A 15,802-nucleotide genomic window follows, 5' to 3' on the forward strand; every position below is an offset into this window, starting at 1 on the left:
TTGCTGCCCTGCTTCGCTTTTACCCTTTTGGTTTTATTTTCTCGTTCAGCCATACTGCTGTAATAATTCCCATAACATTAGAACATGTCACAGGGTCAGGGTCAGATAAATGCACACCTTTCTTATGCTGCTGCTGTAACACAAACTAAACACAAGGGGGAGAAGTTGACAGTAACAGTAAATGCTTAGTGAGCAAATTAAGCACAATCTACTCTAATACAGGTTACTGCTGGCCAATCACAACTACAGTGCATGCTGAGGGGCCCCCACTCTTTTACAAACTCTCATTTAGAATGTTTATGTATACAACTGTGGGCCCCTCATCCACACCATAGACATACATACACATATATACAGTATGTCTATGATCCATACCCACTCCAGCACCACAGACCTATACCATAGACCAGTGTTCCTCAAATGGGGATATGTGTCCCCCTAGGGGTACTTTGGAGGACTGCAGGGGATATGTGAAATGTTTTGCTAAATGTTTTTCAGTTACAAGGCTGTAGTTACTTCTACTGTCTTTTTTCCTTCAACATTTATGTCTCATTTTTCAAATTTTTTTTCAGCTTTTTTAAAAGTTTTTGTCACTTTTTTAAAAGTTTTTGTCACTTTTTTCGAAGTTTGTCGCTTATTTGTTCTTCTTTATATAGAATTTTTTTTTTTTCTACCAAACATAATTTGCGCTGGTTAGGGGGTACATGGCTTAAAAAATTGTTCAAAGGGGGAACATTATTGAAAAAAGCTTGAGAACCACTGCCATAGACCTTTGGCAGGCAGCGCTGCCTGGAAGACGCCGTTGGGGGCTTAAAACACCAAACACCAGTCAGAACGGAGGACAAGGTATTCATCTTCCTGAAAACGCAACAAAATGAAATGTACCTGCTAGTGTCATCAACAAACATGTAGATGATAAGGCAACTGTTAACTGATGTCATGCTGTGAATGTGAAATATTGACTTTAGCCACATAACATTGGTTATATTAGTTGGGTCTCGCAATGCAAGACTGAACAGCAGTAGGCCTGTCACACTATAGCCACATGTAAGTAGTTTTTAATACTTTGGTTACATTACCGTATTTTATTAACCTGAATTATGTTGCTATATTAGCTTGCGAAGGATCTATCCGTTGCTAATGCTAATTTATCTCAAAAAGCAGAAACGTTAGCTAACTACTGCCAATATATGATTTCACTAGAGACCAGAGAGGTGTTGTAAGACTCGTCAAGTGTTGTCATGTGTTTACACTGTCTTACAATGAAACCATATCTTGGCAGTAACGTTAGTTACAGTCAGGTCCATAAATATTGGGACATCGACACAATTCTAATCTTTTTGGCTCTATACACCACCACAATGGAGTTGAAATGAAACGAACAAGATGTGCTTTAACTGCAGACTTTCAGCTTTAATTTGAGGGTATTTACATCCAAATCAGGTGAACGGTGTAGGAATTACAACAGTTTGTATATGTGCCTCCCACTTTTTAAGGGACCAAAAGTAATGGGACAATTGGCTGCTCAGCTGTTCCATGGCCAGGTGTGTGTTATTCCCTCATTATCCCATTTACGAGGAGCAGATAAAAGGTCCAGAGTTCATTTCAAGTGTGCTATTTGCATTTGGAATCTGTTGCTGTCAACTCTCAATATGAGATCCAAAGAGCTGTCACTATCAGTGAAGCAAGCCATCATTAGGCTGAAAAATCTAAACAAACCCATCAGAGAGATAGCAAAAACATTAGGTGTGGCCAAATCAACTGTTTGGAACATTCTTAAAAAGAAAGAACGCACCGATGAGCTCAGCAACACCAAAAGACCCGGAAGACCACGGAAAACAACTGTGGTGGATGACCGAAGAGTACTTTCCCTGGTGAAGAAAACACCCTTCACAACAGTTAGCCAGATCAAGAACATTCTCCAGGAGGTAGGTGTATGTGTGTCAAAGTCAACAATCAAGAGAAGACTACACCAGAGTGAATACAGAGGGTTCACTACAAGATGTAAACCATTGGTGAGCCTCAAAACAGGAAGGCCAGATTAGAGTTTGCCAAACAACATCTAAAAAAGCCTTCACATTTCTGGAACAACATCCTATGGACAGATGAGACAAAGATCAACTTGTACCAGAGTGATGGGAAGAGAAGAGTATGGAGAAGGAAAGGAACTGCTCATGATCCAAAGCATACCACCTCATCAGTAGTATGGTGGTGGTAGTGTCATGGCGTGGGCATGTATGGCTGCCAATGGAACTGGTTCTCTTGTATTTATTGATGATGTGACTGCTGACAAAAGCAGCAGGATGAATTCTGAAGTGTTTCGGGCAATATTATCTGCTCATATTCAGCCAAATGCTTCAGAACTCATTGGACGGCGCTTCACAGTGCACATGGACAATGACCCGAAGCATACTGCGAAAGCAACCAAAGAGTTTTTTAAGGGAAAGAAGTGGAATGTTATGCAATGGCCAAGTCAATCACCTGACCTGAATCCGATTGAGCATGCATTTCACTTGCTGAAGACAAAACTGAAGGGAAAATGCCCCAAGAACAAGCAGGAACTGAAGACAGTTGCAGTAGAGGCCTGGCAGAGCATCACCAGAGATGAAACCCAGCATCTGGTGATGTCTATGCGTTCCAGACTTCAGGCTGGAATTGATTGCAAAGGATTTGCAACCAAGTATTAAAAAGTGAAAGTTTGATTTATGATTGTTAATCTGTCCCATTACTTTTGGTCCCTTAGAAAGTGGGAGGCACATATACAAACTGTTGTAATTCCTACACCGTTCACCTGATTTGGATGTAAATACCCTCAAATTAAAGCTGAAAGTCTGCAGTTAAAGCACATCTTGTTCGTTTCATTTCAACTCCATTGTGGTGGTGTATAAAGCCAAAAAGATTAGAATTGTGTCGATGTCCCAATATTTATGGACCTGACTGTAGCTACTGCTTTTTGACATAAATTAGCTAGCTAACGTTAGCGTAATAAATAAATGAACACCATAAACAGAATTAAGGTTAAGAAAACACGATAACTAGCTATGTAACCAGTATTACAAACTTCTTACGAGTGGCTGTATTGTGACATTTTAGTTGTGTTCGGATGCATATGTTGGATGCATAGGCTTTATCCATGCTGGGCTAATGTTAGATGCTTGGGAAGGATACACGGAGATATGTAATTCAAACGACGGTATTGTGATTAACACAACTATTAAGAGATATCTGTAATATACCGGTCGGTCAATAATACAAAATACTGTAGATCAGTGCTTTCCAACCCTTCTGGTCTGAGGTTCCCCCACAGCCCTGTCATATAAACTTACATACCCCGCCCTATCAATTCCCAATGTGTTCACACTATTTATCATATTAAAGTGAATATTCTTATATTTTCATGCAATTGAACTGTAAACATTTAGGTTGGTTTGGTCAGAAATTCTACTAGCTAGGCCTTTTACTTGAAGTGTGGTTAATGTTTCAAAAGTCATCCATTACTTTTAGCTAATCAGCTAAGTTAGCTGTTAGCTAAGTCAGTAGGCCACTTTTAGCTATTTTTTTCTACCATTGATTACTTCGCTATATATTTAAACATATGTGTGTTGAGCTGTTTTAGCTGATATATTGTTTTAAATCAATCATAATTCAATTATTATTTTGATTAGTTAAGCTGCTCCACAATCTTTCCAAGCACTGGCTACAGCAGAGATACCCCTTGCTGGGGAATCACTGCAGGTGTTGCGTCAAAGACTGTTTACCTGTAGATGTGTTTCCTGCTACTTGCAATCTAATTGGAGATGAACAGCCAATCAGAATTGACCTTTTGATTCTGCGATTGGTTGGTTTTGTGGCACACTAGTAACGCTGTGAAAATCTGAGCGAGCGTGTCTGGAGTTGAGCGCGCAGAGAGAAGAGGTTAGCAGCGAGGGAGACATGACCGGGGCACAGCAGCGTCTACCTTCGAGCAGAGAAAGACATGCGAATACAGTTATTGTGCACGAAATAGGTTTTTGTTTACTCAAACTAAATTATTTTTTGCGAGTGTTAATTTCTGTTCCAAATGCAATGTAATGTGCTTGCAAAATATAGTTCTCTGTGCTCAAAACATACAATTACTCGCTCAGAAATGTGACACATATATGACGCCATAGATAATTCCATTCCCATCCGAAGCCCAAGGTGTAGTAGTCGCGCCAGAGCGAGGTTCCCACAGTAGGTAGAGTGGCAGTATGAAATAAATGCTACAGCCTTGCATCTTTGTCGAGGATGAAAAGCAAGGTGTTAATCCGGTAGCCTATTGGTTCGACAATCTGATTTACAGACAAAATGATTTCAAATTCCTGTGAAAAAAATCACATTGTTTTTTGACAATGCCACACAGACACAGTCGCAGACACAGGTAGAGGGAGATCTCCTACGTCTACGAGCGGGGCAAGCGGCGTGTCTGTGTCTGCGTGGCATTGTCAAAAAACAACCTGATGGGAGTAACGGGTCCCATTTATAAACTCTCAAGACAATGTTCTGTGATGTCACTGATGATGTCACAGTTTATGTGACACAATAATTTATGATCTGACAGAGACAACATACCATGATGTCATTGATGATGTAATGAATGAATGAATAAATGAATAAAATAACGAATGAATGAATGAATAAATGAACGAATGAATGAATAAATGAATGAATGAACGAATGAATAAATGAATGAATGAATGAATGAAAAATAGCAATGCTTGTTATCAAAACTTAGTGCCTAGCAGCCTACGTAGGGCATACGTACTGTTGCAGCCAATGAGCAGCCGACGGGAGCTGGCTGCAGGACGACTCAATCACCATGAACAGTTTTTAATGTTCTATCAGACTATAACTACTCGAGAGTCTGCTCTTGAGACTTTGCTCTAATTTTAGGGCAGGATTCTGGATTCAGGACTACTGCTTGGATTTCGTGACTGTCCCGAATGTCCCTCTGAATTACAACTGCTGCTGCGGATAATGACTTAACTGAGAGCTCGTCCATAAGTTCCTTCCTCTCTGTGGAATGGTCGCTCTGTTGAAATCTGAAGTAGTTGAGTTCTTCAGCAAAGTCAGTTGGGTGTCACTAGTGATTGAACTAAGTTTTTGTTGCAAAGGATTTGTGAGATCATCACTGACATCACTGATTCATTACCTGACCCCATTTGAAGGCAGCATGTTAGTCACAAACACAAATGGATGTGGCAGACAATTTACAGCTCTCTGTCAAATAAAGTTGTATTTGCATACATTGTTTTGTTAGATTCAACTTTATTGTCATTGTGCAGAGTACAAAGACAGCGAAATGCAGTTTGATCTAACCAGAAGTGCAAAAAAGTCCAATGTGATATTCAAGTATAGACAGGTGGTGCATAGGCAGGACAAGAAATATATTGCAGTGTTATAAGAGCAGAATAAATATGGCTATGTAATATGAACAATGTATGAACAACATGTACAGATATGTACAATGTAGTAGCAGTGACATTATAATAGTAGTAAGAATAATATAGATATATGCAGTGTATTAACAGAATATATAATTAGAAAAACAGAATAAATATGGATATTCTGTATGAACCATATAGACAGATATGTACAGTATGTACAGCTATGTGCAGTGTGGTAACATTATAGTAGTAAGTAGTAAGAATAAGTGTATGTGCAGGATGAATAGTATGAAGAGCAGTAGAATATGGCTATGTATAGGTGTAATTACAGTATGTACATTTGTAAATAAATACAATTGCTGTTACGACACTGAGATCACAGTAAACTTGTGTTATACATGCATCCCACATCATGCTTGTGTTGAATAGGGCTGCAACTGACGATTATTTTCATTGTTTATTCATTTGTTGATCATTTTCTCGATAAATGGATTAGTTGTTTGGTCTCTAAAATGTCAGAAAACGGTGAAAAACGTGGATCAGTGTTTCCCAAAGCCCACGATGACGACCTCAAATGTCTCGTTTTGTCCACAACTCAAAGATATTTAGTTTACTGTCACAGAGGAGTGAAGACACTAGAAAATATTCACATTTAGGAAGCTGCAATCAGAGGAAGTTTTACTTTTTTTCATAAGAGATTGACTCAAACCGATTAATCGATTCTCAAAATTCTTTAAATGAATAACCGATTCATTTAAAAGTTGACAAGTCATCAATCAATCTTAGCTCTAATTTTAAATACATCTTCTTTTGTCCAACAGGTGAGTTTGTCAATTATCAGATTTTTAAATCCAGATCATGAAGAGTTGATATTATGATACAGAATGCAATTTGTAAAAAAAAAAAAAAAAGTGAATATACTACAATATTATATTCTTTATTGCGTGATTCAACATTATCATTATAATATCTCATCATATCTCATTCATTCACGTCATCATCGTATCTTTAAAACATAATTTCAGAAGGTACAATGATCATATGTAGGCCGCGTGAAATGGGGAACCCCAAATAAGCTACTAAAAGCTTTTTGGAGGGGGTCTCAATAGACTTCTGCAACGTCGGCAGCATGCTACATACATACATACATACACACTAATCAATGCTCTTATGTTAAAGTGCTCATATTGTGCTTTTTGGCTTTTTTCCCTTTCCTTTATTGTGTTATATATCTTTTTTGTGCATGTTATAGGTTTACAAAGTGAAAAAGCCCAAAGTCCACCCCAAAGGGACTTACCATCTCCAACAGAAAACACTGTTAACAAACTGCTCCAAACAGCTCTATTGGAGTCCAATCGCCTAGCTGCTAGCGTGGCACGCCCTCATACTCTGCTTCTGACTGGCTAGTAGTCCTTACCTAGCTACTGCGCATGTGAGACTCCCAACAAAAATGGAAAAATGGAACAGAAGTGAGATGTCTCACTCTGTAGCTAAAACAGAGAGCTCAACACACAGGGTGAAAAGAGGAGCTGCAGCAATGTGCAGTACAACAAAAAGATGGTGTTTTCTGAAAATTAAACCATGTAAACCTATTCTGATATTACAATTATGGACCTGAAAATGAGCATAATATGAGCACTTGAACAATGGATCAAAGGAGTGGAGTGGCTTGTAGTGACAAACCCACAGAGGTTTATCACCTGAATTTGCAGTTTCCCTCATTGTTTGTAACGTCTTCCGGCTCAACGTTTGGGTTATAAAGCCTGCGACTTTACGGTTTTATTCACTCAACGCTCTCTTGGTTGGTGTAATTTGTATTGCTGGTATTAATATTAATACCAGCCATACATTTTGTAATAAACTGGTGTTGTTTCAGTAGGCCTGTGTAAGCCATGTTTCACATTGTTCCTCCCCCACTCATGCTGCTACTTTAGCACATAACCATTTCTCATTGCCAGTTTGGTGATTAATAGCTGAGAGTATTAGTCCTGGATGTTCTGAATTCCAACACCCACTCTCCATCCAAAGGAAAACCATTATCGCCCCTTCAGCTGTCACAACAAGAAAACAATGTTTAAACAAAACTAATGGGATTCTCTTTCAAAAATACCTCTCAAAGATTTGGGGATGTACTCAAAAATGTCAATGTCAGGCGCTTTCATGTGTTAACCCTTGTGTTGTCTTCCTGTCGACCATGCAACTTTTAATTTTTTACTTTTTTTTTGGTCGTCACTATAGCTTTGGTCGGACACTTTTGTCACTTTTCCCGGCGTTTTTCAAGCTATTACGACGTTTTTGTCACTTTTTTCGATGTCTTTGTCGATTTCTTCTGCACTTTATTTGAAGTTTTTGTTTTTTTTCAAGCTTTTTTCACGACAATATTGTCACTTTTTTCAACGTTCTTTTATCACTTTTTTTTCAAATGCTATAAAATTGAATAAAACACCCAAATTCAATGAAAGTAGTGAACTGGTCATTTATTTTACTTGTGAGGAGTGTTGTATGGAAACATCTACGTTACTTTTTTTGACAATTTGGTTGAAAGAAAACTAAATTTTTGATATAGAAACTTTTTGAAAGTGGGTCAAATTTGACCCGAGGAGAGTTAAGAAACATCAGTATTATTGTTATGTATTGCTGTTCATTTTAACAAGCCGATGGCTAGCAGGGGCTTTCTGATTCAAATGACTCAGCATTAATATCCCTGTATCAATATCACTACCAGTGAATAACTCATACCACCCTGTATCAAAAATAATAATGAAATATCCTTTTAATTGGTCGGACCTGGGCATTGTTTCCCAAAAGCATCCTAAGGCTAAGATGATCTTAACCGATAGTGTTTAATGGGACTAAGATCATCTTAGTCGTATGAGGCTCTGGTTCTGTTAATGAATGTGTTGAATATGGAAGTCTGTGACTGCCAATTTAAATATCAAATCTTTTAATCAACTTGACATTTAAGTTTCAGTTTCTGTGTGAATGATGTTATAATAATAATGACTTTATAATCACATTTTCAAGTTTGAAAAGCTTAATTACTTGCAAAATTAAAATAGAAATCATTTTCGGTGCATAGCAGTGCTATAATATTAGGAAGAAATGAATGCAAATTTGATTTATTAACTACGTTTTTGTTTAAAAAAAAAACCGCATATCTTTTGCTACGTTTATGTATCGCGTCTACACTGATCCGGCGTTTCCGAGCTCCTAAAACAGAGATATTTGGAAATGCTGCTGACCCCTGAAGTTTGAAAACTCTGGGTTGCTAAATGCTTGTGTGGACGGAGATTTTTTTTGTTTCAAAATGCCATTTGAAAATGTAAACATAGTAGTGTGGATGTAGCCTATAGACCATGACCATAAAAAAAGCCACTACATTTAATTTTCATTAAAATGAGCTATAATCAGGATACAATACAATAACAAAAGGTCTAATTTGCCATTTCATTTTCATGTTGAAGTTGCACATTGTTTGCCAATGTAAAAAAACAACAAAATGAAAAGTCCATTTCACCTTAAAATGTCCTTATCAATATGGCGGCGTTATTGTTTGGAATACACTGAAAAAGATGTGTTCATGGAGTTTTTGTTTTAATTCTTATTATGCATTTATATTAGTTTTCATTAATTTTGTCATAAATCATGCACACACGTATGAAGAATTAGAATTCTGTTTAATTGAATGATTTCATTTCAGCCACAAACTTCCAGAGTAGAGGACGTATAGAGCAATGCACATAAGAAAAATGATGAGCTACTACTCCAAACCTTCTTGGACACACAACAAGTAAACAACATGAGAGCACAGCCATGTGTTAAAGCTATAATTTGTGGGATACTGATAATTAAAACACTGTCGGACTAGCCTGTAATTAAAAGTAAAAGTAAAAACGGAAAAAGCAGGGCAAATTCAGCTGGAATGAATTTACCCTTAATGTAATCTCTGCGTGTTTGTATGGCTTCTTTGTTAATTAAATGAGAAGAACATGTTGGTCAGCATTCCTGGGTTTATGCAAGTCAAATTAAGAGGTCAGGACCTCTGTGTGTAAGTGAGTATGTGTTTATTTGCTAAGAATGCAGCACTCCCCATTACACCCACACCCAAACTGAGAGCCGGTGGTTTCTGTAGGTTTGTGTGAAAGCCTCAGCGTCTCAGTACTAGCAGGATTGTTTCTGAGACAGGCTGCAGGAATCCTCCCTGAGCCTCTCTGGCCTTGACTTATTACTACTTCTCAGACTCAGTCTTAGCTTCCCAGACCTCCCCCAAGATTTATCATGTTAGTTGTAGGTGATGAGGTTACTTCCACATTCCTGGACCCTTAAACAACCGCCCATTCGCGAGAAAACTGGGCTTATTTTCGCAACACTATCATCAATGCTCTCATTTATTCACATTTGAAATGTTGGCAAAAATGACAATAAAGTGGAGCTGGAGCCAGAGGGGAAAAACAATCCAACGTCACTCACTAGTAGGATTTGTGTCGAGGGGGTGGGGGGTCTTTGAGATGATGTCCTGTTGTACTTGTTTATCTGAAACGCCAGCGTCACTTCAGCTGAGCATGTCAGCTAAACTTGTTAACCCTCTGACCCTGACCCCACCCTGTCCCTCCTGATGGCTCCAGTCACCACTTACATCATTCATAGGTTTGGATGAGGCTGATTATTTTCAAGAGCTTGCATAACATACAGACATGCAATATGTAATCTAGGTTTACTAATGTGTGATGACATTTTACAATGAGCATCATTTTTAGTCATGTTTGGCTCACATCATTGAAGATTCAAACTGATTCAAACTGCAACGATTCACCGATGAGTTGTCAACTATTACATTAATTGCCAACTATTTTGATAATTGATTGATCGGTTTGAGTCATTTTCTATAAAAAAAAATTTTTTTTATCAGAATACAGCATAGCAAATCTGATTAGAAATATAGGAAATATTGGATATATTGCAATACACAATGTATTCCTTACAGCAACAAGTGCTCTACAGCGAGTTCAATATTTCTACTTCTAAACTGGCCTCAACATTTTAACAAAGTACACAGTTGCCATACAAAGAATATAATTACCAAATGGAAAGGCAGCGATTGGCAGAACAGGCGGCAAAGTGCCAGTACTCTGATCCAATGGAAATCAAATTTGACAGATTGACAGCACTCTAGCCCAATGGACTGGTGGGGGGTGCAATCATATTTCAGGGGCTAGACCCACCCCTGCATCTTGGGCTTTGGGAAACACTGATCAACATTTTACACCATTCTCTGACATTTTTATAGACCAAACAACTAATCGATTAATCTAGACAATAATCCACAGCTCAATCGACAAAGAAAATGATCATTAGTTGCAGCCCTACAGGAGTGCCATGGAATGTATTCAGCAGACTCTTGACTCTAGACCTTCATCATCCCGTCAAAGACTCACTTGTTAACACGCTGCGTTACCTACATGTAAACATTTTGCATCCACACAGGTTGTTCATAGATATTTCTGCACGGTCACACACCGAAACACCTACTAAATGTCGTCTGACTAAATCAACATTTAATACAAGTTAATGACAGTGTCACGTCATTGTCTGCCGCATTTGTTGATCATACCACTGGGAGTCACCAAAGTCATACATACATCCTACATAAGGGCTTTAAGTAGCTCAGCTGCCAGCCGCGGCCTAACATCACAGCATCATGAACATGTCAGTGATCACAGATCATAAAAAGTCCTCACACAGGTGAAGACAAACATTTGCATTTCATTAGTCCTACCTGTCGGCTATCCACCATGCACTTCTGCAACAGCCTTTGTCAGTGTGACAGGATGTGGCAGATAATGAGCCATACAGCATATAGTAAGTTACTTCACCAGTAACTTTGATAGTTTACATGAGGTGTTAGCTTACAGTACGACTTTCCATACAGACACATAAACGTAACAATACAAACCATGGGTATACGTGTTTAGTGTCCCTAATTCCCCGTCACGTAATCTCCTTTGTACAGGTCCGATCCCCTGACCAATCGGCTATTCTAACCTTAACCACTCAAGGTCAAACGCCTAACCCCAACCAATCGAGCTGCTTCGTAGGGAGGGTTTTGGCATGGCCATAGTGGAATTTGGGACACTAAACTGCACGTAAACCCAAACCATGAATATGGAGAAGAAAAAAATTGCCTACAGTAGTTCCCAAACTTTTTCCATGTCAAGGACCCCTAAACTGACACAAATTAGAACCCCTTTTGATGAGATTTCGTCTTATTACAGAAAGTGTATAAAACCCATTTCCAAAATAGTCACACTTTATGTCATTGTATTTCGTATGGATGGAATTAGAGAGACAATAGGCTAAGTATTCCCCATTTTTATGGGGACCACCAGGAGCCATATTGTGTTACAAGTTTGGATATTTTGGCGGATAAACAAATCAAATACGTTATAGGCTACTAACTCCATACACAGTATCAACATTTTTGCAACTTTCCAGATTGTAAAACAATGTAATCAGTATGTTTGGGGCTAACTGAAACGTAATCCGGGCGCCGTTACGTTTCCTTCAAAAAATATTTGCGGTTGCAAAATGAGATGTAAACGTCATTTCTCGGAGTCATGGTTGTCCTTACAATGACTTAGGTGGACTTGTGTTGCCCCCCCACCCTGAAGGTCCCGCCTACCTACAGTCAGTCGGGCTGCTGACCGGTCTCCATTTCGCAGCGGACATTCAACACAGAGCCGCCCTCCGGACGAGCCGCGCCCGCTGTAGGACCTCTAGTTCCCCGCTACTTTTCTCTCTCTTTGTGCCTGGGTCAGGCTGTTTATCCCCGCTCTAAGCATGAGTGTAGCGGTGGCAGAGGGCTGCTTTCTGTCCGCTCTGCAGCCCAACTCGTCCTGCACCGCCTATGGGCTTCCCTCGGACGGTATGTCTCCAGCCAGGAGGGTCCGAGAGCAGGTCCGGATGCGACTGGCTGAGAAGAAGTCCTCCTCCCTGCCCAGGCTGGACGACTCTCTGTTTGGATCAACAGGTGAGCCACATCACTTTAAATGTTGGCTTCTAATTAGCCCTAGCTGCTTAACGTTAGATAGACTACAAATTGTTTTCCAGTCAATAAACTACAGGTTAAAGCACTGCTGCTGCTGCCAGACCATTAAATACACATTATGAAATAACAGGGTTACCAGTAAAACATGCTGATAAGAAATTACAAGGCAGAGTTAACTGTGGTTGAGGTGGTGTAAAGTTTATATTTATTCATAAGGTTATGAACATGGTTAAAGATCCGTTAGTGGAAGGATGCATATCTGGAAGGGCATTGGTGCAATATTTGTAATTTGATAGTGAATGTGTGGGTCTAATATAATACAACAATCCGTTTGTCAATCCTTAAGTTATTGATTGCTGCTTGATTTAATGGGAAATGTGCAATCTGGCTAGAATATATGTGCGATATCAGGGGGAGGATGTGCAGTAGGTTATCTTTCTTTGTGTGTGTGTGTGTGTGTGTGTGTGTGTGTGTGTGTGTGTGTGTGTGTGTATTATTGAATGGTAAGTTGATTACATTTGTATTAGACAATTGGGGTTTACGTGCAGTTTAGTGTCCCAAATTCCCGTTAACCAACGTTAACCACATTTGTACAGGTCCTATCCCCTGACCAATCAACTATTCTAACCTTAACCAATTGAGGTCAAATGCCTAACCCCAACCAATCGAGCTGCTTCGTAGGCATTGCCATAGTGGACTTTGGGACACTAAACTGCACGTAAACCCACCAGACAATTGTATGTTTATTAGTGTGTTTATGTGCAATGTGTCACCATTTTTGTTCTCTCGACTGCCCAAGACAGATTTCTCCTAAAGGAAACAATAAAGGCATATCTAATCTTATCTTATCTTATTAATTAGCTGCATTGATTGTTTTTGAGCACTTAGGCAATGGAACAAGTTGTAAATGCAAGAGTATTATCATCAAATGAAGTTGTTGTGGTGCAGGTTTTAGCACACAGTTGCGTATTTACAGCTACAGAGCAACATTAGTAGCTAATTAGGAATCTCTTGCCACCTGATGGATGTCTAAAAGTCTAAAATTCAGTCTCCTTGGCTCTGTTTTAGTCTCTACCAACTCCTGAGGGAAACGCCTGATGGCTTTAGCTGCTAAATGTTCCACTGTGTTCACCAGCTTCTTACAAACTGTGTCTGTTTGACGATCGGTGCTGGGCAGGTAGTGGTCAGTGGGTTTATCAGAGCATTTGTGCTGGAAACAGCTGCCTGCTGCTGAAAAGGGTGGCGTCTGTAGAACTAAAACAATGAGCTGAAGGAGTAATGCTTAAATGTTTGATGTAGCTGAGGGTCGCTGCAGTTTTTGGGAGACAATTCTTGGTGGGTTCGTCACTACAAGTGGCCCCTTTGACATTACACCTAGTCACATGATCTGATGTTAATATAAAATATTGATAAGTGCAGCTTCAAAGCAACGTTTGTTTTCCACTGAGAAACAACACTCTTACCTCAAAACCAAGATACAGACAAGTCATTTAATCGATAAAATGTCCGACCAACTGCACAAAAGTCCCAACAACAAACCTTGATATTTAAGAGGCTGAAACCAGTGAATTGTTTAGAACTCATACAGATTGAAATGTGGGTTTGGGGAACCACTGTTGGCTCTATAACACACATATTTATTTATTTCTTGCTTACCTGACACCTGAGTATGGTAACCTTTTCATCCTTGATATGATTGTTTAATATTCCGTAGTTCTGGCTTAGTAACTTAGGAGCATATATTATAATAGTGTCTGTAACAGGTAAATACTTCAATTATATTTTGTGTGCTGCCTGTATTCTACAGGGACTTATGTGTGCTGGGTTCACCGTGTTGTACATTGTGGTGTTACTACAATGTTGTTTTTTTTAATCATGAAAATATCATTTTACATTCGTACCCTGTTTATGGTGTACTATGTATCTTTACCATTAACACCTCATTGTACTTTCCTAATGTAACTGTACACCATTTGAACACAGAGAGGGAATTCTGGGTTTTACTCCAGGGGCGGAAGGTTGTGGGCTGATGGCTTGTTTCATTTTTTTTCGGTAAATATAACCATTCTTACTCATTCTTACTGTAAAAGATTAGCTACTGACATGCTGGCATATGGCCAATAACAAAGTAAGTAGGTGTGACCGGGTTGGCTCAGTGGGTAGAGCAGGCGCACATATACATTAAAATGTTTGACAGAATACCTGCGTTACACACTGGAGGTGAAAGATAGTGTGACAGAAGTGGGCATTTAGGAGCCAGGGAGGGGCTAATATACAATGCTATACAGTTGTAATATGGGATAGTGTTATGGGAAATGCTTCTGTTGCTTTAATTTTTGACCATTCTTTTTTAAGAATTATATCTCCTGAATATTCCAAGACATAATTGGATAGAAATAAGCTAATTCCACAATATAACATTAATTTTGTTTGTTCGTAGGGATCACAGATCCAAAGAAAGTTGCATACCAAATTAATGTCACGTTCCAAACTGTCCAGAATGAATACACGCACTGTTACAACACTAATATTCATAAAGTCAAGTAGTGATCGACCAATGATCAGCCTGGCCGATTATCAGGATTGGCATTTTGCAGATTATTGGTATCTGTGTTTCAGTTGACCGATAATTAAAAAGTGTGCTTCTTTGGCTCCGCTACAGCTCTGTTAGTAGGGTGCAACACCTGCAAACAAACTGTTAGCACGTAACAACTTCAGGAAGCTATTTCTGTTTTTATTTATTCATTTTTTTGACTGTGTATTAAGTTTAAAGTTTCAGTTTTATTAAATGCTTCCTTAAAGCATTTAAACAAACTTTTGTGTTGGAGTTTGTAACATTCCAAATTGTTAATTTTAAAGTTTTTCTTACTTTACTGTGCAATAAATGCATATCGGTTCCAAATATCGGTTTCATTAACTACTAATAATCGGTATCGGTATTGGCCTTGAAAAACCAGTATTGGTCGATCCCTACTGTCAAGTGCCATCCCATGATGATGTGGAATTTGGAAATTCAAATTACTTATTACTTTTGGTCTTTAGAAAATGTGTTAAAACGTGCACATGCTGGGTACCCGGATAGCTTAGTTGGTCGATTGGGCGTCCATATATAGAGGTTTACTCCTCGATGCAGCGGGCCTGGGTTTGACTCCCACCTGCGGCCCTTTGCTGCATGTCATTCCCCCTCTCTCTCTCTCTCTGTCTCTCTCCTTTCATTTCTTCAGCTGTCCTGTCAATAAAGGCCTAAAAATGCCCAAAAAAGAATCTTTAATAACGTGCACATGCTTGTTGTTGTGTTCCAGTTCCTCCCAAGGCTGTTCGGAGGATTAATGCCACAGCACTTTAAAGTCCA

At 39.0% G+C, this 15,802-nt stretch overlaps 1 protein-coding gene across 1 annotated transcript in view; it reads left to right on the forward strand.

The window, feature by feature from the left end:
- The first annotated feature begins 12,088 nt into the window (after positions 1-12,088).
- The window catches only part of LOC144518542 (plakophilin-3-like), a 39,270-nt gene continuing 35,556 nt past the window's right edge, over positions 12,089-15,802 (forward strand). The window contains exon 1 of the mRNA XM_078251335.1: positions 12,089-12,432. Coding sequence (XP_078107461.1) covers positions 12,243-12,432 — 190 coding nt within the window. The 5' untranslated portion in view covers positions 12,089-12,242. The remainder of the gene's footprint in view (positions 12,433-15,802) is intronic.

This window comes from Sander vitreus, chromosome 1, assembly GCF_031162955.1.
Source record: "Sander vitreus isolate 19-12246 chromosome 1, sanVit1, whole genome shotgun sequence".
In the NCBI taxonomy this organism is placed as follows: Eukaryota; Metazoa; Chordata; class Actinopteri; order Perciformes; family Percidae; genus Sander; species Sander vitreus.